The sequence below is a fragment of the Pelodiscus sinensis genome, chromosome 26, assembly GCF_049634645.1.
Source record: "Pelodiscus sinensis isolate JC-2024 chromosome 26, ASM4963464v1, whole genome shotgun sequence".
In the NCBI taxonomy this organism is placed as follows: Eukaryota; Metazoa; Chordata; order Testudines; family Trionychidae; genus Pelodiscus; species Pelodiscus sinensis.
Genome location: NC_134736.1, coordinates 16,315,570 through 16,335,369, shown reverse-complemented (window position 1 = coordinate 16,335,369; position 19,800 = coordinate 16,315,570). Strand labels below are relative to the sequence as shown.

Sequence of the window (19,800 nt, the reverse complement as noted above, 5' to 3'; positions counted from 1 at the left end):
TATTTGTCCCTTCACAGTCCCTTTGCAGGCCTTACAACAGGTTCAAACCAGTTTCACCTATCCCCTCCTTTTGCATACCTGTGTTCAAGCACGTACCTCTTTACAAAGACCAGACTTAACATCCAGGTCACAGCAGAGGTCATACTGACAACAAATTAAGTTTATCCTTCATGATCAATGGCTTGATGTCAGGTTGACGGTCGGTTTCTAGCGGAGTGCCCCAAGGATCAGTTCTTGGACCGGTTTTGTTCAACATCTTTATTAATGACCTGGACATGGGGATGGATCAGCAAGTTCACAGATGACACTAAGCTAGAGGGAGCGGTAGATACGCTGGAAGGCAGGGATAGGATCCAGAGTGACACATTAGAGGATTGGGCCAGAAGAAATCTGATGAGGTTCAACAAGGACAAGTGCAGAGTCCTGCACTTGGGACGGAAGAATCCCAAGCATTGTTACAGGCTGGGGACTGAATAGCAGTTCTGCAGAAAAGGACCTAGGGATTACAGTAGATGGGAAGCTGGATATGAGTCTTGACTACAAGTGTGCTCTTGTAGTCAAGAAGGCTAATGGCATATTAGGTTGCATTAGGAGGAGCATTGCCAGCAGATCCAGAGAAGTGATTATTCCCCTTTATTTGGCTCTGGTGGGGCCACATCTGGAATCTTGTGTCCAGTTCTGGGCCCCCCACTATAGAAAGGATGTGGACATATTGGAGAGGGTCCAGCGGAGGGTGACCAAAATAATTAGGGGGCTGGAGCACATGATCTGAGGAGAGACTGAGGGATTTGGGTTTGACTAGTCTGCAGAAGAGAAGAGTGAGGGGGGGGGGGATTTGAGAGCAGCCTTCTACTTCCTGAAGGGAGGTTCCCAAGAGGATGGAGAGAGGCTGTTCACAGAAGTGACGGATGGCAGAACAAGGAGCAATGATTTCAGGTTACAGTGGGGGAGGTCTAGATTGGATATTAGGAAAACCTATTTCACTAGAAGGGTGGTGAAGCACTGGAATGGGTTACCTAGGGAGGGGGTGGAATCTCCGTCCCTGGAGGCATTTAAGTCTCTGTTTGACAAAGCCCTGGCTGGGTTGATTTAGTTGGGATTGGTCCTGCCTTGGGCAGGGGGCTGGACTTGATGACCTTCTGAGGTCTCTTCCAGCTCTATTCTAAGTTTTTGGCAAAACCAGGCTTTAAACCTAGCTGTTCTGATTGCTAGTCAAGTGTCCTAACCGCAAGCCATTTTCCTCTCTTTTCTTCTGTCTGTGGCCAAACCAATAGTCAAATATGAATCTTAACAGTGAACAGAATCCAAGGTCACTGGGCTTCCAGAACATTTTAAAATGTTTGTTCAAACAACTTTCTTGATCCACAACAGTTTGTGTACCGGGCAGAGGGGCACGAAGTAGCCTTCAGTTTGTAACAAAATCTTGTACTGCCTACTCAACTGACCATTGTCCAGGCTAAAGCTGTGATTATTCTGAGTGCCTAAATCCCTTTGAAAATGTGTTGTATGAGCCAAAATCAGCTAGGTGTTGTGATTCTAGGAGAAGCAGTGACTCAGTATTTTGAAAATCTGGGCCTTAGTCTCCAAAGTGTCTGTCACTTTTTAAAATAGGATTTAGGCTCGTAGACCACTTAAAGAGTCATTGGCAATGTTATGCCTGGTTTTTGGTTCATGTAAGTTATTTCTCTCCCTCCCTCTTAATTGTGTTGAGCTTCTTTGTATTTATAATTTGAGTAAGCTTGCATCATAGATGCTGAAAGCTTTTTCAGCATAATTCTGGATGGGGGAAAATGGAGCATGAAGTAAATAGTTCAGCATCTTTCTCAAGGCCCTGATGTGGCAGGGAAATCGTTACGTGTCTTGTTGAGGTGGTTCTAACTTTTCAACCCTGTATCCAGGTTTGGGGAGTTCTGCCTGGTGCACTTGTTACTGAAGAGGAACCCAGTCATGTTCTCCCAACACTTCATCGAGTGCATTTTCCACTTCAATGGCTATGAGAAACATGAGAAGTACAACAAGTTCCCCCAGACTGAACGGTCAGTGAATATTTAGCAGGAATTGCATGTGAATATCAGTGTGGTGCTGGGAATGCAGCAAGGGTTGTGGGCCTGGAGCAGAGTTTTCATGGTCATTTAGAGTATGTGGCAATGAACAATAAAACCCTAAGAATAATTCCCATTAAACGAACACTATTCTGCATTCCTTCTGGCACCTTCCACGAGAAACTTCTGATAGACTGCGTGTGTACGTTATGCAGCCGGTTTTTAGACCTTTAAGGTGGCATTCAAATGTTTCTTGCCAGATTTGAAGTCTTGTTACTTGTATAATGCCATGTATGTTTGTTGGCTGGAGTTAAAATGTCTTCATTTACTCAGGGAGAAGAACCTCTTTTCGCTGAAGGGGAAAGATAATAAAGGAAAAAGAATGCAGATCTACAGGTTCCTGCTTGAGCATTTTACTGATGAGCAAAGGTTCAACATCACTTCTAAAATCAGCCTGAACATCTTAGGTAGGGTCATCATTTTTGGCACAGATTGAGCAGTGTAAAAACAAATCCAGTGATGAGCCAGTTGCATCTGTTTAGCCTCTGGGTGCATCACAGGGACCCTTTTGCCCTGGCTTAACATGATTCTGGGAATAAAAGTCTCTCCCAATATTTTACAGCATGCTTCGTGGATGGCATCCTCCCACTGGACATGGAAGCCAATGGGTTGCTTTCCGATACATTTGAAATCCTTAGCTGCAAAGAGATCAAACTATCAGCTATGAGAGCTAAACCCGATGAAGATATCCAGCCAGATGAGGATGAAATGGCCATGGCCAATGCTGTCATGCAAGCAGCGCAAAAGAAACTCATCTCACAAGTGAGTATCACTTGACATAGAGTGGGAAGAATGGGCACAGCACCGAATGAAATCTAAACCTACAGCTAGGGTGAATCTGAAGTGCATTGATCTATAGTGGGGACTGCCACCCATCTCCCCACATTTTATGTCCATACAGTCCTTATGATCTGGTGAATCTGTGCAAGCAGCACATGTCGCAAAATGAAAATGTCCTACAAAGGCATGCTGGCTTCTTGAGGTTTCCTTGAACAATCAATTTGAATTAGACTGTACCTGCAGTTTTTGTGACTGATGTGTTTTAAACGATTCCTCCCTAGTTCAAGAGCCAAATTCAGATGTGGTGTAAACTGATAGAACTTTTCTAAAGTCAGTTGAGTTACTCTATGGCTCAGTTTGGCTCTAAGACACTCTTACGGATGAAGCATTTGAAGTTAATGATAGGTTTTGATGCAGCTGTCTGCAGCTTTCCATTAGAATAACAGATGCGGACAAGCATAAAAGTGAAACCACAGTGTTCATACACACTGTGGGATGTGTGCACGGTGTGCTGTTATTTGTCTCTTGTTCTTGTATATTAAATGTTTGTGTTTTATTAACTACAGGTTCAGAAGAAGAACTTCATAGAAAACATCATCCCAATAATAACTTCATTGAAGTCTTTGTTGGAACAGAATAGGATTCCAGCTCTCAGAGACCTCATGAACTATCTGCGGGTAAGGGAAGACTTGTGTCTTTCTCCCAGATTGAGAATTTGGACTCGTGGCCAGAAGTAGAACCCAAAGTCTATATTTTAAACCTGCCTCGCAGTATCTACGTTGTTCCTTTTATTTATATCCCACAAAAACCCTAGATCTGACCGATCACACGAGAGACAGATTCCTCTCATGATACTAAAGAAAAAAAAGTGTTTGTATATTTTTGTATACATGCACACATGAAATTCAGGCACAATTTTAACCACTAAAAGAATAAAATTAATCTTGCTTAAACCATGTAAAAACACTTTCACTCTTGTTACAATAGACATCAAATCTCTTTTTATCCCTTACTAAAATTAAAGTATTAAACCCTTTACTTCAGATTGCTGAAATTCTATTTATGACAAACTGGCAAGTGATTTACAGCAAATTGCCCAACATCCAATCCTGCCCACAACATAAGTACATTTTTCCTGTGCCCACTATTATGGCAAAGGGTCCCATGGAACCTGCAGGATCCCAGTCCCACTGCAGGGCTTCAACCTGAAGCTGCCATAGAAGGATGTTTTGAAACCCAGTGAAATGACATTGTATCGCTTGATCGGGTAAACTGTTCCTTTCTGATAGCCAGGTTGTCCGGTTGCTCTGTGGTGATGGGATTACAGATGAAGGCTGTGTACTACGCTAAGTAAAAGGCTTCTCTCCGTGGAGTGGGCAGAAACTTTCAATGTTCACAGCAGTTATGATCAGCAGCAGATCTCTTTGCTAGACCTACTTTGTCATTTAAACAAACAGTTGTGCTGTCCCAACTAGCGTTTCCATTTGAACTTCAAGAGCTGTGATGTGAACATGCATGTTAAGTGCTGGTAAGAAGAGATTTTGAAATAGGGAAGTCAAAGTAAATTAACTGTTGCGCCTTCCAGGAAGTGATGCAAGATTATCGGAATGAAATCAAAGACTTCTTTGCAGTGGACAAGCAGCTGGCCGCAGAGCTGGAGTATGACATGAAAAAATATGAAGAGCAGCTGGCCAGGGAGAGAGAGAGGGAAGAAGGTCAGATAGAGGTCACCAATGTCCTGAACACAATCCAGGTACTGGCGTCCACCAGAACTAGGTGTATGCTGCACTTGTAGCCAGTAGCCATACAGCTTACAGCTATAAATCACATTACAAAGCCCATGTATGGTACTTTGACTGGTTCTTCTGTGTCTTTCTCACTGCTATAGTTCCTGCCGAGCAGGGCTTTATTTTTTTTAGAGACATCGATAACAATTTTAAAAACTCTTTCCTCTCTGACATTGATGAATTCAAACAGAACTTACAGTCTAATGTGTTATTTACCATAAATAAAATTAAATTAATGGAGATTGCCTATCTCCTAGAACTGGAAGGGACCTTGAAAGGTCATTGAGGCCAGTCCCCTGCCTTCACAGCAGGACCAAGTACCATCCCTGACAAGTTTTTGCCCCAAATCCCTAAATGGCCTCCACAAGGCTTGAACTCACAACCCTGGGTTTAGCAGGCCAATGCTCAAACCACTGAGCTATCCCTCCCCCCCACCATGTGTGTTACTCTGCTTCCACCCTGAAAATACCCAGTCAGTTTCAACTTCACGTTCTAGTGTTCCCATGTACTAGAACAATCCTGCAAGCTATCCTCAGGGGTGTACATCTGAACCCTGAACCCTTGTGTGTTCACATCTGCCTTATTCCTAGTGTTCATAAAATCAGGAAACTCATGAAAACCTTCCTGTGCACAGCCTGAAAAGTTAGGGGGACTGTTGCTGCAAGTCTAAAATTCCTGGCTGTGGCCAGACCTTCGCTTAACTGGTCAAGTTCTTTTTCTCAGTAGGCTTTGAGGAACTGGCAGCAGTGGTTCTTGCAGCTCCTGTGACAAGGATCCATCTCCCTAAGTTACACCATTTGATCTGAACTCTCTTTAATGAAGTAATTCAACCGTGGCTCGATTACATATATCCTCAGCGGTTGTAGGTCAAGATTTTCAGACAGAATGAGTGATCCTTAGCGCCTCAGTTTTTGGCTACATAACAAGACATTTTAAAGGCACTTGACTTTCTGCTCTTGAAATTGAGGCCACTTTATTAGATGTGTCAGGTTGAACACCCAGATTGACAAGTGATTTTTTTGAACATCTTGGGCTATAGATATGGCTCCTGGGCATGTCTTAACCAGACACACTGGATTCATAGCGTGACATGGTGTCTTTGTGACAGTCCTATGAATTACATGCATAAAATAATGAAATTCTGGCAGATCATTTCCCCTTCTCTTCCATAGGAATCCCCAAGTTCAGACACAGCAGTGCCTCCTAATGGCCAGAACAACAATGCCCATTCACCTGTTGCTGGGAGACGGCCTTCGTTGTCTGGGTCTCCTGCTTGCCCTGCTCCGTTTGGGTTTACTACGCCCAGAGCTGGCATTTTGAAGCAGCAACTGTTTAGACCCAGGTATGGATTTCAAATTGTACAGTTGGTTAGAATGGTGCTCTGCAGGTGGGCATTAAATAGTGTGTCAAGGCATCTTCTCTTTTCTCAGGTGGGCAATGTGAATACCCCAGTAAGTAGACCCTATTAGTCACCATAGTCTTAGTGTGTGTGTGTGTGTGTGTGTGTGTGTGTGTGTGTGTGTGTGTGTGTGTGTGTGTGTGTGTGTGTGTGTGTTACAGAGAGACTGCTGGGAGTTTGATAGTGAATTGGAAGTGAGCAAGATCTTCCCTAAATGTATTGCATTGGGAGTGACTTGTAGAAGGAACCCCTTAGAGAGTGTGGCTTCCTTTGCCTTATAGACAGATGTCCCTGAGCACGCTTGCCATCCTGAACTCTGCCAAGAAAGCCATGGAGGCCAGTAACAAGCAGCGCAGCAGAAGTGTGGGAGGAAGGCCGCACTCGCCGTCTCCAGCAAGCACAGCTGACAGCAAGCAAGGTAAGCAGCTAACAGCAGGCTTTTGCATGTTACAGAGCAGGTTCAGTGTGGAAGCCGCCTGGTGGTTTAGACCTGTGAGCAGGAGGCGTGGTTGTAAAACTGTGTTGGGGAGAATTTTCTGTCCTTAACTTTTTAATTTTCTTGTTACTTCTAGTGTCTTTGTGTAGCCTAAACCAACAGTCTACTGGAGCAAACGTTTCCCTGGTGGGCCGAGCAATCAGTACTCCTGACCGTAAGTAGCCCAGCTCCGTACATTTCAAGTTGCCCAAGAACTCCTTCTTTGCACCAGTTCAGCCTCGACTGTAGTGCAGCCGTAGTCAACCTTTCATTAGTTAGTAAAGAGCCACTTTTCTCTGGATTATTGTATATCTGTATTGCAACAGTGCCAAACAAGGGAGTCTTTGAGAGTCACAGCATGACATGCTAGTGTGGAGACAGTGTATGATAAGGCCTGTACTTCTGGCTACTGAATGGAGGGAATGCTTGCTTGCTTTTTTTTTCTCTCCTAACTTCTTGGCCACTGTGTGCTGTGGGGGGTGGTTTCCCCTACTATTTCTGGCTCATCTGCGTGGCATGCTCCCTAGACTGACCTGCATCTGCCACAGTGCCTGTGCTACTGCTCAGCACAGCTCCCTGTGATCATCTTGCTCTGCTCAGCACTGTAGATTCTGCCACACTAAAAAAGATACCTGCTAGGGCAGACATTTGCCTTCTGTTTGATGAAGAGTCTAGTTCAGGACTCAGCTGAGACCTAGTCCATCAACGTCTTCAGAGATAAGCTGTGATAGCGGAAAGATGTTTATACAATTGGCTTGGATCTGATAAAGTGGTATTAATAACCTGTGAAGTGTTCTCCCAGACAGCACTCTTCTCTAGATAAGAGCTGAAGTGAGTGTGGGGGAAGCAATAATTGTTTTGTTCTCAGCTGTGGAGACAAGCAATGTAAACTATAGCAGCAATGAATTGGGAGAACTCTGAAACACAGGTCACTAGTAAGTGTCTCTGCCCATTATGTCTGTGGCAGCTAAATTACAGCCTCACAAAATGTGTCCTTGACAAATTTCCATTTATTGGAGGCATTTCTGATTGAGTCCCTGTGTGTTATGCAAGACCCTTTTGTGATGATAAAAGGCAGTTGACTTAATTTCTTTGGCGTTTAGAAGTATCCGACTGGCCTATGGCAATAAGCCTAATCTCTCTGATCATCAGAAGGAGGCACGCGTGTGCAGAGAGAGTGCGAAATGTGGCAGGCCACTTCCTGTTAGCCTTTTGTAGGTGACCATCAGGGTAGTTGCTGGGTGGGCAGTACGTCTCCAGAACCCCTCATATGGCCTGGAGCATGAAATATTACAGTAAAACCATCAGGAACCCGGAAGTGCTCTGGGCAGCCGGACCATTGGAGCTGCTCTGCCCCTGGCTTCCCCGATTCAGCCACTGCTAAAACTGACCAGCGGCTGAATTGGTGACGCCGGGGGCAGAGCAGCTGGAGTGCTGCCGAGTAGGTCCCGTAGCGCTGCCCCTTGGGGCTGCGGGACCAACCCGGCAGCACCCCAGCTGTCCCCGATTCAGCTGCTGCTCAAACTGACCAGCGGCTGACTCCAGGAAGCCTGAGGCAGAGCTGCTCTGCCTCGGCTTCCTGGAATCAGCCACTGGTCAGTTTCAGCAGTAGCTGAATCGGGGACATCTGGGGTGCTGCTGGTTTGGTCCTGCAGCCCGGAGGTGTGGCGCTGCGAGGACCAACCCAGCAGCGCCCCAGCTGCTCCGTCCCAGGCATCCCGATTCAGCTGCTGCCCCAGGCGTCCCTATCGGAAGGGGGGCTATGAGGGGTCTGGGGTGGCACCCCCCCAAACCTCTCATAGCCCCCCTTCCGATAGTCTGGCATATCTGATAATCCAGCACCCCCTGGGTCCTAACGGTGCTGGATTATCGGAAGTTTACTGTACTGTGCTGAGCTGCCTTATCAATGCATTTCCTTCACTCGCCTTGGCCTTTCCCACTGAAGAATTTCTTTGAGGGCACATCCCGTACCAGCCACTCTGTGTGCAGAGTTAACGCCCCCTTCTCCCCCCACGAATCAAGCAAACTCCATCTTAACGGTCACACTGACAGGTCAGCTGTCATTAAACATTTCAGTCCTGATATTTAAAATAGGTGTCAAGAGTAGCCTGTACCTCAGTTGTTTAGAAATACCTAGGGTGCACAAAAGTGGGGTTCCCATATAAACATGGCCATTTAGGCAGCAGACTAGCTGCATACATATGCAAACGTCTGATCTCCACATGCGAGCAGAAGCCGAGCAAGACAACTGGGTGCATTTAATAGACTATCTGAGCCTTATCTTTGTGTATTCTCCACTCTCTTGTGCTAGTTCCATCTGTCTAGTGATCAACATCAACCAGTCCACTGTGCGACCCGAACGCTCAGTGCTTTTTGCAGATAAGATAACCACTGGGATGCTTTACGGAGCAGAAATCCTCCTTCATCTGCTGCTTGTCTATCTCTCGGGGACTTGCACTGCTGCTCCACTTCAGAGCCATATGCTATAAAATGGGGAGAATGTTAATCCCCAGTGGGACCAGGCCTAAATTCCTGCTTTGTTTTCTGGCAGCCTGCATTCTCATCAGTGACACACACTGTACATTGCGTTACTGCTGCTTCAGCTCATCTGTACTGAGCTGTCTGCATGATGGCACTGGATCTGGTTGGTTGTTAAGAGGATCAATAGAATAGTTTTTTCCTTTGGTCTGTCGGTTGTAAAACTCCTGCAGATGCGGTTCTTTGTAAATCACTTCCGACTTCAGATGTTGAGCGATCTCTCATCCCTGTACTTGTAAGATTTTCTTCTGGCTAGCAGATCAGTCTGTCACCCTCGGGTCTTTCTCATCTCCTGCTTGCTCTTGACAGTGAAAATGGATAAGAAGGCTTGGCACAGAATAGATTATTTCACATGTAAATGCAAACACCAGTGATATCTAGAGATGTGAAACCCCACTTAATCTGTTAGTCAGTTAAACATTAGATTGACCTAACGTTTAACCGGTTAACCGACTAAAGCAGACTCCAAGCCAGGGGATGCTACAGCCCGTCGGAGCAATCAGCCCCCATGCTAGCACTGGCTTCACTGCAGACCGAGGCTGCTTCGTGGCAGCAACCCTTGATCAGATAGGGGCTGCTACTGGAGAAGCCTCTGTCTGCGGCCAGCCCAGGCCACTGCAACCAGAGGCTGCTTTTGGGCAGCCTTCCTCAGCCCCCAGCAGCCTCTCCCCATGGACAGGGACTGCCGCCACACTGCGCTACTGCCTCTGTATTTGAGGGAGTGTTTTTTAAACTGGCTCCTCTCGTGGACCGGCTACTGCCTGGCACACTGTGCTGCTGCCTCTGATCTAGAGAGCAGCGTGGGATGGCAGAGGGCTCCCTGGGAGTGTGGCTAGATTGCACTGGCTGTCAGCCCCAACCCTGGGGACGACAGAATAGTCGACTAACCGCTAACAATTCATGCAGTTAGTCAACTCTTCAGTTAACCGTTAGCTAACATCCCTAAGAAACAGGGAATGCGGAAAGAATACTTGGTACTAATTTTGTGTAGCATGGACTAAAGTGAGGCAGGTGTGGTCATTTACCATGTGTGAAAACCCCACAAGGTTTTCACTGCATAAAGTCAGGAAATTCAAAGGCCTGTCTTGCAAGAATCAAAAGCCAATCCAGGCAAGATAAACAACAGAGCTGGACAATGGCATGCCTTGACCATCTCGGCCTGATTCTAGCCAAAGGCAGCTGGACTGTGGTGTCTTAATGGCACCAGACAGCAAGTTGGTTCCCTGAGAATGAGCCTAAGAGGCCAGAAAGTGGTGTCTGGTCGCAGTGACCTTAGAAGCCTAGAGGAGCCTGTGTTTGGGTTCAAATGCAGCAGTTTGGTTAATGTCCAGTAGGGGGAGCCCGACCAGGCATGTATGGGATGGTGTGGACAAGCTGTTGTAGTTTTAGTGAGAAATCTCCAGTAGCCCCCAAAAACGAAGGTTCCGTCAAGTCTAATACAGGTTGAAACTCTAAACCGGGACTCTGTGGTCCAGATGTTGCTAGACCAGAGAGTCCTGGTGGAGGGCCAGAGGCAGGAGCCCTCTGGGTGCCAGGAGCCCAGCCCAGCTGGCTGCAAGGGGGCTGGTTGCCAGGAGCCTTGCCACAGGGATCCAACTGAGCTGGCAGCAGGGTGGTCGGAGCCCCAGAGGAGGGGCAGCAGTCAGTTAAGGCAGGGGGGCCATGGTGGAGCTGGGAGCCTCAGCAGAGGGACCCACGGGCCCCCACAGCAGTGCTGGTGGGGCAGGGAGCCCAGCACAGCAGAAGGCTGCTGGCAGAGTGGCTGGGTAGGTGCCAGTGGGGAGGCCGGCAGCCGGGGCAAGAGGAGCTGAGCTAGGGGACCAGAAATGACCACCTCTGGTCTGGCAAAAATCCCTTGTTCGGGACCAGTTAGGTCCTGGGGGTGGCAGACCAGGAGCTCCAACCTGTAGTGACAACCAGATTATTGTGAACACGTGTGTTACTTTGAAGCTGAGACACAGGCTTGCACACTATACTTCTAGTAGACTCTTGTCTTGGAATGGCCTTGAATGACCACTTCTTCAGCTTCTTCCTCCATAGACTGCTGCAGCTTAGAGATCAACAGTAGCAAATGGAGGGGTGCTACTAATGCTGCTAGTTTTCAATTAACAATTATTCAAACCAACTGGAACCTAAGTGTTTTCCTCCCTAAATATGAAAGATGAAGTTATACAGAGTAGTTGGGTTTTCAGCTAAACATCAGTGGAGTTTTATTTATTCACTTGACAGCATGTGCTTCTCTCCTCCTCCTGAAGCACATGCAAACCTGGAAATAGTAACGCAGGCTATGACTTGACTACATGGGGTTTGCCTTGGTTAGGGACATGGGTGCAATTCCTACTCTCAGGCACACAGTGTGAAGGAAACGTTTGCAGGTGTAAAATTGTCTGTGGGCAGGGCGGATGACCAGTCTCATTGCATTGCCTTCATTGTACCTAGATGAGCTGATACCTGGTTCAGTGGGCCAGAAAGAACCATGCGTGCTTGTTTTGAGTTGGGTACGAATGCACTGTCTTGCCCTATGGCCGTATTACAAGCTGACTGCTGATGCCTATGTTTCTTTCAGAGACCGTTGATAACTTGACCTTTGGGGCTGGGGTCAGTTACATCAGCCTGACACACACACCTGCTTCAGCTGAAGGCAAGTTATTTTCCTGCTCCTAACTTTTAAAAAAAATCCAATGGGCATTTTTAACTTTCAAATGTCACTTGCAGAAAAAAAAGGATCCCAAGATCAACAAAAAGATGTTCTCTGTCTGATGTCACCTGATAAGCCGTAAGTTTAGCCCAGGCCCTAGTTACCAGTGGCTGTAAGTAATACAAGTGTCTTTAAAAATAAACAGTTGTTTCCTTTCTGTAGAGGGCCCCTGCCTCGTCAGTGGAAGGTAGAATCTCCATCCAAGAGAAAAAGCAGTCCCGTTCCAAGTCTAAGGAGATCCCAGCGGAAAGCTCCCCTCAAACCAGCCAACTGATACTTCCCCATCCACACACTGTGTGCTTCTGAAACACTCTTGTATAGCATCTCATCATGTTGACCATGAATTCTTCTTGCTTCTACAGCTATAATTATGTATCACTGCGTGTACCGGTGTCCCTCCTTCCCCGCCTTGTTTTTATATGTGGATATTTGCACACACAGGAGGAGTTTGCTTTGATTTATAAAGTGGTGAGTTTGGAGCAGTTAACGACATTCTTTGCAGTAGGACAGCAGCCACTAAGCTGTTGTATGAAATGATTCGCTGTTCACTGCACAGAATTTATAAGCTTGCCCATTTTGAAATGTCAGGCTGTCCTGGCCATGAGCTCTAGTCCATTTTAAATGGAGCCATTAGGAATACTGGCTTGGTTGAGACTGGTATGTTTGTTACAGCTTGCTACCATACATGACCGGAATGGCTATTGGCTTCAATCAGCCTCTTGGCGTCCTGCTGTTCCCTGTTCATAATACACCAGTTTCCACATTTTCTACAAATATAGAATAGCTTGAAACTACTGTACCTGCAAATCTGATGTAATTTCAAGTTATTAAGGATGTACGCATGGTGAAAAGTCAATTCTATGTATATATTACAGCCTTCCTTTCTTTCCTGAATGGAGTATTTTTACTCTTGGACCAAGTTCTTATTTCCAGCTGTTATAATTTTATGAAAAATAAATGTTTAGAGAACAAATTCCATCCACCTCTCAGCGTTTCATGCTTTAATAGAAGGAAACTATTTTCACTTAAAATCTCTAGCCTTACTGCATTTACCTTCAGTGATGGGCAACTTGCAGCTTAACAGCCGCATGTGGCCCGCTAGGATTCTGTACGGCCAGTGAGACACTTTGCTCTTTTCTACGTGCAGGGTTGCCAGATTCTGCTGGTTTCCGTCGGTTTTTTCCTCCTGGTATTACAAACGTGACACACACTTCCAGCAAGGGAATGTGAAGTGAGGTGCATGCTGATTGCACGCAACTATGAGAGCCAGGTGCTCCCTCTGCAGCCAATCAAAGTGCTCCTATGGTTCAATCTGCCCGTGCTGCAAATTCTAGCCATGCAAACGCAGTGAGCAAAACTACCCTGTCCCAGAAAACTGGCTTGGTTGTGCCAATCTTCCCACTAGCCTCAATTGCCCCTTACTGCCTTATTTCTTGCCCCCTGCTTTCATCTCTTTCATGCCTACAGTGAAGCTCTACTGTTCTGGCAGTCATCCCAACAGCTGGGGCGCTCAGCCATATGAATACTTGAATTCCTGTGGGAATCCCCACCCATTAGGAGCAGCTGCTTGCAATGTCCCAATTCTTATTATCACTGTTTTTCAGGCCAAATAAAGCCTCTACCATCAGCCAACTGGCATGACTTACTCATGCATTCAGTACAGCTTCAGCTGTCGGAACGGCAGATTTTGAACATGATCTTATTCATTTCACTGAAAACAGGCGCTGCATGTTTTACTGGGGATGGTAAGTCATGTTGAATTTTAGAGCTCAGTACAAAAAAGCTGTTTTGTTCTGTGCAAAACACTAGTGAGAACGCTGGAACTGCATAGTTAAGGTTGAAAGACCAGCCTTCTTCATGCCCATGTGTACGTGATTGAGCTCTTCTGCTGCTCAACTTCAGAACTGCTGCCCTACCCTTGCATTACATAACTGTCTGAAGATTTCAAACTCCAAAACTGAAGTGACAGTGCATTTTGCTACAGCCCTCCATAAGCATTTACTACTTTGCTAATAAGGCCAGGACTGCCCCAGCACAAAAAGAAATGGAAAAACTGAACCAGGAGAGGGGCAAAACTCAACTTCCATTTTAACCTTACCGATATTGTGGTCACTTTCAGGATTCTGCTTTAAGAAAGAACTTAATCTGAATTAATATAGTGAGATGTACTGAGTAAATTCCAAGTGGTTTTGAGTATGACTACCTTCTTTTTTTATGCTTTCATCCGACATTCCTCCCCCTAATTAATTAGGTATATTAAACAGTAAGAAAGCAATGCGTTTTAAATTACACTGAGGCTAGATCAAAAATAAAACTTATCAGAAGTTTTCTTGAATTGTCTTTGACCAGAAACAGCTATAACACAATGGGAAATGATCCATCTCCTCAAGAGAAGAAATGGAGGTGGAAAAACTTTCCACAATAAACCGAATGATTTAAGTATTTACATGTGTTTTGTAACTTCTTTGTAAGTCACCAAATGAAGTAGACAAGCAATCTGTCAGAAAACAGAAGGAATCTTTCCTGTTACACTGAATTCAAAACAAACACAGGTTAGAATAAATAGAATTTAAAAAAAAACAGTACAAGGATGTTTTAATACCTAGATATGTATGTAAAACATTCTTGGCAAGTTAAATGTAATACATTAGTACAAACCTGCAGATTAAACTATTTACAGCAAGTTCTGTAAATCAAATAGGCTGAGTTATGTCTTGGAGGGGGAAGGGTCCTTTTATCCCACTAGAGATGCCACTGTCACATTTTTAGAGCTGAAAAATAAATCTGTAGTATTCACCATGCATGCTGAGTCTGCTAGCTGAGAAATCCTGCCTCTGGTAAAAGGTTAAAAGTGTCAGACGTACTCCCTATAATGCCAGAAGCTATGAATGTAAGCTTTTTTTCCCTCTCTTCATCTTAATGTTCTATAAGCAATATAAAAAAAAAAGGAGTCGTGGATACAACTGGAGGGTAAAGTGTGTTAAATTATCCCATTCTCAAGGGACAAAATTCAGCCAATAGACAGGAATACCCAGTTTGGGTGAAGATCACATCTTAAAGGTAACTGTAAATCAATTGTGAGGTGTCCCTACCCTCTGGAGAGCACACCCATATTACTGCTACCTCATCTATACCTCTGCTTTTGAAAGCAAGTGAAGGAAGTGTTGGGACTAAATTTAAATAAATGCAGCAATGGCATGTCCAGCAAGGCCCCCAAAAATCACTCAATATGTGGTGGAAAGTCCAAGGCAGATTAATACAGAACACAACAAAAAAAATAATAACACTGACAGTCCAAATTGTCAAGTATTCAAAATACTGTATGCATCAAAAGGTAAGACAACTCAATTTATATTTGAAATAAAACACTAAATTATGCTACATTAAAATCCATTCTTCAATCACAGCACTGAACAGCTCTAGTGTTGCATCTACATTTAACATTTGCCCAATGCCATAAGTGTACATCTCTGAATGCAAGGAATTCTATACGATCCCTTTAAAGACAAGAAAGTGGTAGCACCTACCATCTAAGAAGTTATAACTAACGTCTTGAAAGCAGTTTTCTATCAAGCTTTTTGCTTTCAGAATTCCAGAGCTATCTGCCCCCTACCCCTTGCTATGCAATCTAAAAATTCTCAAGAGATGGTGTAGCTGCCAAATTTTGAATGAGCTTAAAGAACTCGCAGAGAGATTGATCTTCGGCAACCATTAGTCACTCTGTCACTTGGTCAGAACTGAATTCAAAAATCTTCACAGGATAACTCTTGCAAATGGGCACTGGTCTTTTGCAAGAAAACAGTAATTTGAAATATAAAACTGAATTAACTTCTGCCTTAAACTTACAGAAAGGATCCCTGAGTGACTCTATAGCCTATAAGACCTCTCTTGGCAAGGAAAATGTTGAAGCTAGCTTGGGAGAAAGAGGATGCTTCTCTGGCCACACTTGGTAAAGTTGCTTGTGCTGCACTCTGCAATAATACTGATATGCTCTGATACTGCCATGCTGTAGCAGCATTTGAGCTCCTGGCTGCCGTTTAAAAAGGACTTGTATTTAAAAAAATAACTATATTATTTAACACTGTTGGCATAACATATTTACATTTTAAATAGAAATGCTACGTTCGCTGAAGTAATCAAAATATATCTTTGCAAAAATTTAGAACACAGAATTTTACAAAATCAACGGCGTCTATAGAAAAGCTTGAATTCATCTCTGTACTATTGTGAGAATCAGCTCACGAAAGTGGTTTTGGCTTTAAATGTCATAAAAGGGAGATCTTAATGCTAAGATTCTACAGGGTAAGAATCTTAAAAATATTTAAACAGCTACACAACAGGCAAGCCTGCTTGGTGCAAACTGGAATTAAAAGCTACCTGCATACAGGGAAGGTTTTTTACGTAAAACTGAACAAAAGCAATCTTTGCACGTGCGAGGGGGCAGGGAAACCGGAATTCACCACTGCTGCAGAAGGGGTTAGAACTTCAAAGCAGTTGGTTGCTTGTACTACATCTTCACCCATCACTGTGGGCTTGATGCAGATTCCATCTCCACATCTACAGAATCAAGCCCAGATTGGAGTGCCTAAATCCCACAAATCAAACATCGGAGGCCCACGCTACATGCTCAACTGGGGCCAGTGAATGAATTCAGTAGCCTGTGTGGCTCATGCTCAGGAGCTCTGTGGAAATGTAGTTCTGACAGCTCAGCCTAGCAGACCTTTAATGATAAAATTACACAAGGGAGGGCATGAAACCCTCACTTGCGGAGCTGGTAACAGCACAATTGTGTTACAGCTGTAAAGGCTGCCCCAAGCCTAAACATTGAGCTGCTATGCAGAAGATTCTCCCCTTTTGCAGATGAATCTTGATTAGAATCTATTGCCACATCAGCACCTTTTGTCTATTGGGTCAAGATGCCCATTTACCTAAAGCTTCTCCCCTGTTTGGCCTGGACATTCTGGTTGCACCCCAGGGAGAAGGCAGTTCCAGGAGCATCTGCAGCTCCGAAGGCTACAGCTTTGCGGAGGGAAATGCTCCATCTTAGGGAGGGTAACCGCTCCTCAGTGCAAGGGGGGGTGTTAAGTGGTCCAGGTGGTATCTCTGGGAGAGGAAAAAGACTGAGTTCGGAGGTTTGGAGTGAGTGGTGTTAACTTTGGCAAAAAAAAGTCAAGTCTGTGTGTTTTCTAAACTCTTCCAAGCGCACTTTGTTCATCTTTTTGCTCTTGCGTTGAGTTCCTGTGGGAGGTATTTTCATACTTGTTCGGGATGCTTTGCAATCTTCTTTTGGCATCTCAGATAACAAATGACGATTTGTGTCTGAAGTCACCCTGCAATGAAAGAGTAACGGGTGGAGCAAAATTCCCCACGGATCGCCTGGTACCTTCCTGTCCGCTCTCTCCAACCCAAATCCACCCTTGCAAACCAGGTGTGATTTGTGTAATCTTGTTTTTCCCCCCAAAATCCCATCTGGGCCTCTGTCTCATTCCGTCCTGTAGAAGCTGGTAAGGACGAGTGTCCACCCATAATACCCAGCTCCTAACGTTTCCTTTCAAATGATCCCATCCAATGCAGAAACTTCCTCTCCTCTCTCCCACTGCTTCTTTGGGGTCCCTGCCCACAGAAAGATTAGGAGAAGCCTAGGATGAAATACACTAGTCTCTTACATCACCAGTATGGACTGTCTGATTAATCCAGAAAAGCTCATCCCATGGGAGGCAGTCAGCTAGCTACTTAAACTAGAACAGAGCTGTCTTTGATACACTGGGGGTGTCCCTGAAGACAGGCAGTTGCCTAGTACGGGTGTTGTCCTGGACAGACTTGATTAATAGAGTATACGTGATTGATAAAGCTATAATCCACTCTCAGGATTAAACACCATCATTCATAGAAAGGACCTACGCTAGAGAGTGTACAAGAATTAGGACCTGGTCTACACTGGCAGAAAAAATTGATGCAAGATATGCAACTTCAGCTATGTGAACTGTCTGGCTGGAATCTATGTACCTTGCACTGATTTTCTGGAGCAGTTTCACAATGGGAGAAACACTCTTGTTGACTTCCCTTACTCCTTGTGACCGCAAGGAGCACTGGCACCGACAGGGGTGCCCTTAGCATTTGCTTTAGCAGGTCTTTACTAGACCTGCTAAATCAAACCCCAGAGGATTGATCACCAGAAGAACATCTGGCAAGTGGAGATGTGGACCAAGCCTTTCCCAAGGAAAACCCAGCTGTTGTCCTTCCTCTTAGTCCTAGGTCCTCATGTCACAAGTTATGTCCGACCCATGCTTGAAGAAATTCTGTTCTGGAGAGTAACTATAGGCCCTAGGGCTGTGTCTACACTGGGCCACTTATTCCGGAAAAGCAGCCGCTTTTCCGGAATAACTTGCCAGCTGTCTACACTGGCCGCTTGCTTTTCCCGGAAAAGCAATGATGATCTACTGTAAAATTGTCAGTGTTTTTCCGGAAAAACTATGCTGCTCCCGTTCGGGCAAAAGTCCTTTTCCGGAAAAACTGTTCCGGAAAAGGGCCAGTGTAGACAGCACAGTAGTCTTTTCCGCCAAAAAGCCCCGATCGCGAAAATGACGATCGGGGCTTTTTTCCGGAAAAGCGCGTCTACACTGGCCACGGACGCTTTTCCGGAAAAAGTGCTTTTGCAGAAAAGCATCCTGCCAATGTAGACGTGCTTTTTCCGGAAATACTTATAACGGAAAACTGTTCCGTTTTAAGCATTTCCGGAAAAGGGTGCCAGTGTAGATGTAGCCTAGGTGATGTGTGATTCCTGAGCTGGGAGGCCCTTCCCCAACCCCTTCAAAGATCTAAAAGGAAAGATGTAATGTGCACACTGTTTCCATCCCTGAGCTTACCTCGTCGTCTGTCTGGATATAGTTAACACCATCTGGTTTTGCTGGAGTCTTGTAGCTGAAATAAGGGAAAAAGAGCTGATTCCTGTGACGATGAGCTGTGCGATTGCAAAGCAGAAGGGATGTTTTTGGTGGTGGTGTGTGGTGTTAATATTCTGGTGGGAAGGACAATTAAAAGTATTTTTTGTCAAAACGAAAACTGAACTGGGCACAGCGAGCTCTGCTTAAAGCCAGCCTGGACCTTTTCCCCACTCAGAGCAGCTGGGCTTTCCCTACTAACTATCCTCCTGCTCCTTACAGGAGCCCTTCATGCAGGGGGAGAAGGTGCCAACTGTGTCTCTGCCGTCTCTATGCTTCTGACCACAGCAACTATGAATGGAACTTTAGTTTTCCAGCCTCCCTCCCTCTGATCACTGCTGTGTCTTTCTTTGCCACTGCAGCATAATTTCCTCTGATAATTACTATGCAATTAAATTTAAACTCTTGATTGCCTGCTGGCAGGTTTACTGATAATCCTTTATTGCATGGGGTGCTTGACAAAACTAGCGGAATCAGAAAATTCTAGTTTAAAGTCCTGCTTCCCCAGCATGCATCCACTTGGAGTCATGTTTAAATAGGGGGCGGAGCCTCTTGCAAACAGGGGGCCAGGCTCTTGCTGAAATCTGACACTGAAATGGGCCAATGCAGCTTCTATCAGAGGTTACGCAATCCCGGAATTTGAGTAAAACGTCATTCTGTTTCTCATCTTGGAAGCTATTTATATTCTGACCTTTCGGCTCCCATAATGCTGCAGTCTTAAATGTTCTGTACTGTCTGTGAATTCTCAATGATGGGATCAACTCAGAGATGGCCGTTGTAATCCCAAAGGGAAGTGCTGGGATGTACCCAGTAAGAGGTGTGCTTCCAGCTCTCTCACATTTCCTGAGCATGGCCTGATTACACAATGAGCTCTGCTCAGTAAATCCCTGACTTCTAAATGCCAGCAGCATGTGATCAAAAGAAGCATCTGCCAAGCTCGTGTGTAAATGCAGCTGGGATGGCTGGGAATTAGCGGGGCTAAGCCCCCGCTTCTGTGCAAAGTGCCAAACTACTAGAGCAAGGCTTCTTCCTCTAGCCGTCCTTATCGCACGAGACGTGTCAAGGTTAGCCCTTGTGCAT

At 45.2% G+C, this 19,800-nt stretch overlaps 2 protein-coding genes across 4 annotated transcripts in view; one reads left to right on the top strand and one right to left on the bottom strand.

Annotated features, from left to right (window-relative positions):
* Positions 1–12,757, top strand: part of NCAPD3 (non-SMC condensin II complex subunit D3) — a 55,602-nt gene extending 42,845 nt beyond the window's left edge. For 2 of the 3 annotated variants that reach the window (XR_012897703.1, XR_012897704.1), the window contains exons 25-34: positions 1,899–2,036; positions 2,376–2,509; positions 2,665–2,864; positions 3,449–3,559; positions 4,468–4,635; positions 5,842–6,011; positions 6,350–6,486; positions 6,641–6,718; positions 11,648–11,857; positions 11,942–12,757. Coding sequence is in view for 1 of the 3 variants with exons in the window: in XM_075909376.1 (XP_075765491.1) it covers positions 1,899–2,036; positions 2,376–2,509; positions 2,665–2,864; positions 3,449–3,559; positions 4,468–4,635; positions 5,842–6,011; positions 6,350–6,486; positions 6,641–6,718; positions 11,648–11,722; positions 11,797–11,857; positions 11,942–12,053 (1,384 nt within the window). In the remaining 2 variants the exon portion in view is untranslated. The remainder of the gene's footprint in view (positions 1–1,898; positions 2,037–2,375; positions 2,510–2,664; positions 2,865–3,448; positions 3,560–4,467; positions 4,636–5,841; positions 6,012–6,349; positions 6,487–6,640; positions 6,719–11,647; positions 11,858–11,941) is intronic. The other variant, XM_075909376.1, reaches the window with a different exon arrangement.
* A 1,522-nt stretch (positions 12,758–14,279) lies between these two features.
* JAM3 (junctional adhesion molecule 3) overlaps positions 14,280–19,800 on the bottom strand; it is a 50,285-nt gene continuing 44,764 nt past the window's right edge. Inside the window, exons 8-9 of the mRNA XM_075909389.1 lie at positions 18,646–18,700; positions 14,280–17,109 (exon numbers count right to left, since the gene is read on the bottom strand). Of these exons, the coding sequence (XP_075765504.1) occupies positions 17,074–17,109; positions 18,646–18,700 (91 nt within the window). The 3' untranslated portion in view covers positions 14,280–17,073. The remainder of the gene's footprint in view (positions 17,110–18,645; positions 18,701–19,800) is intronic.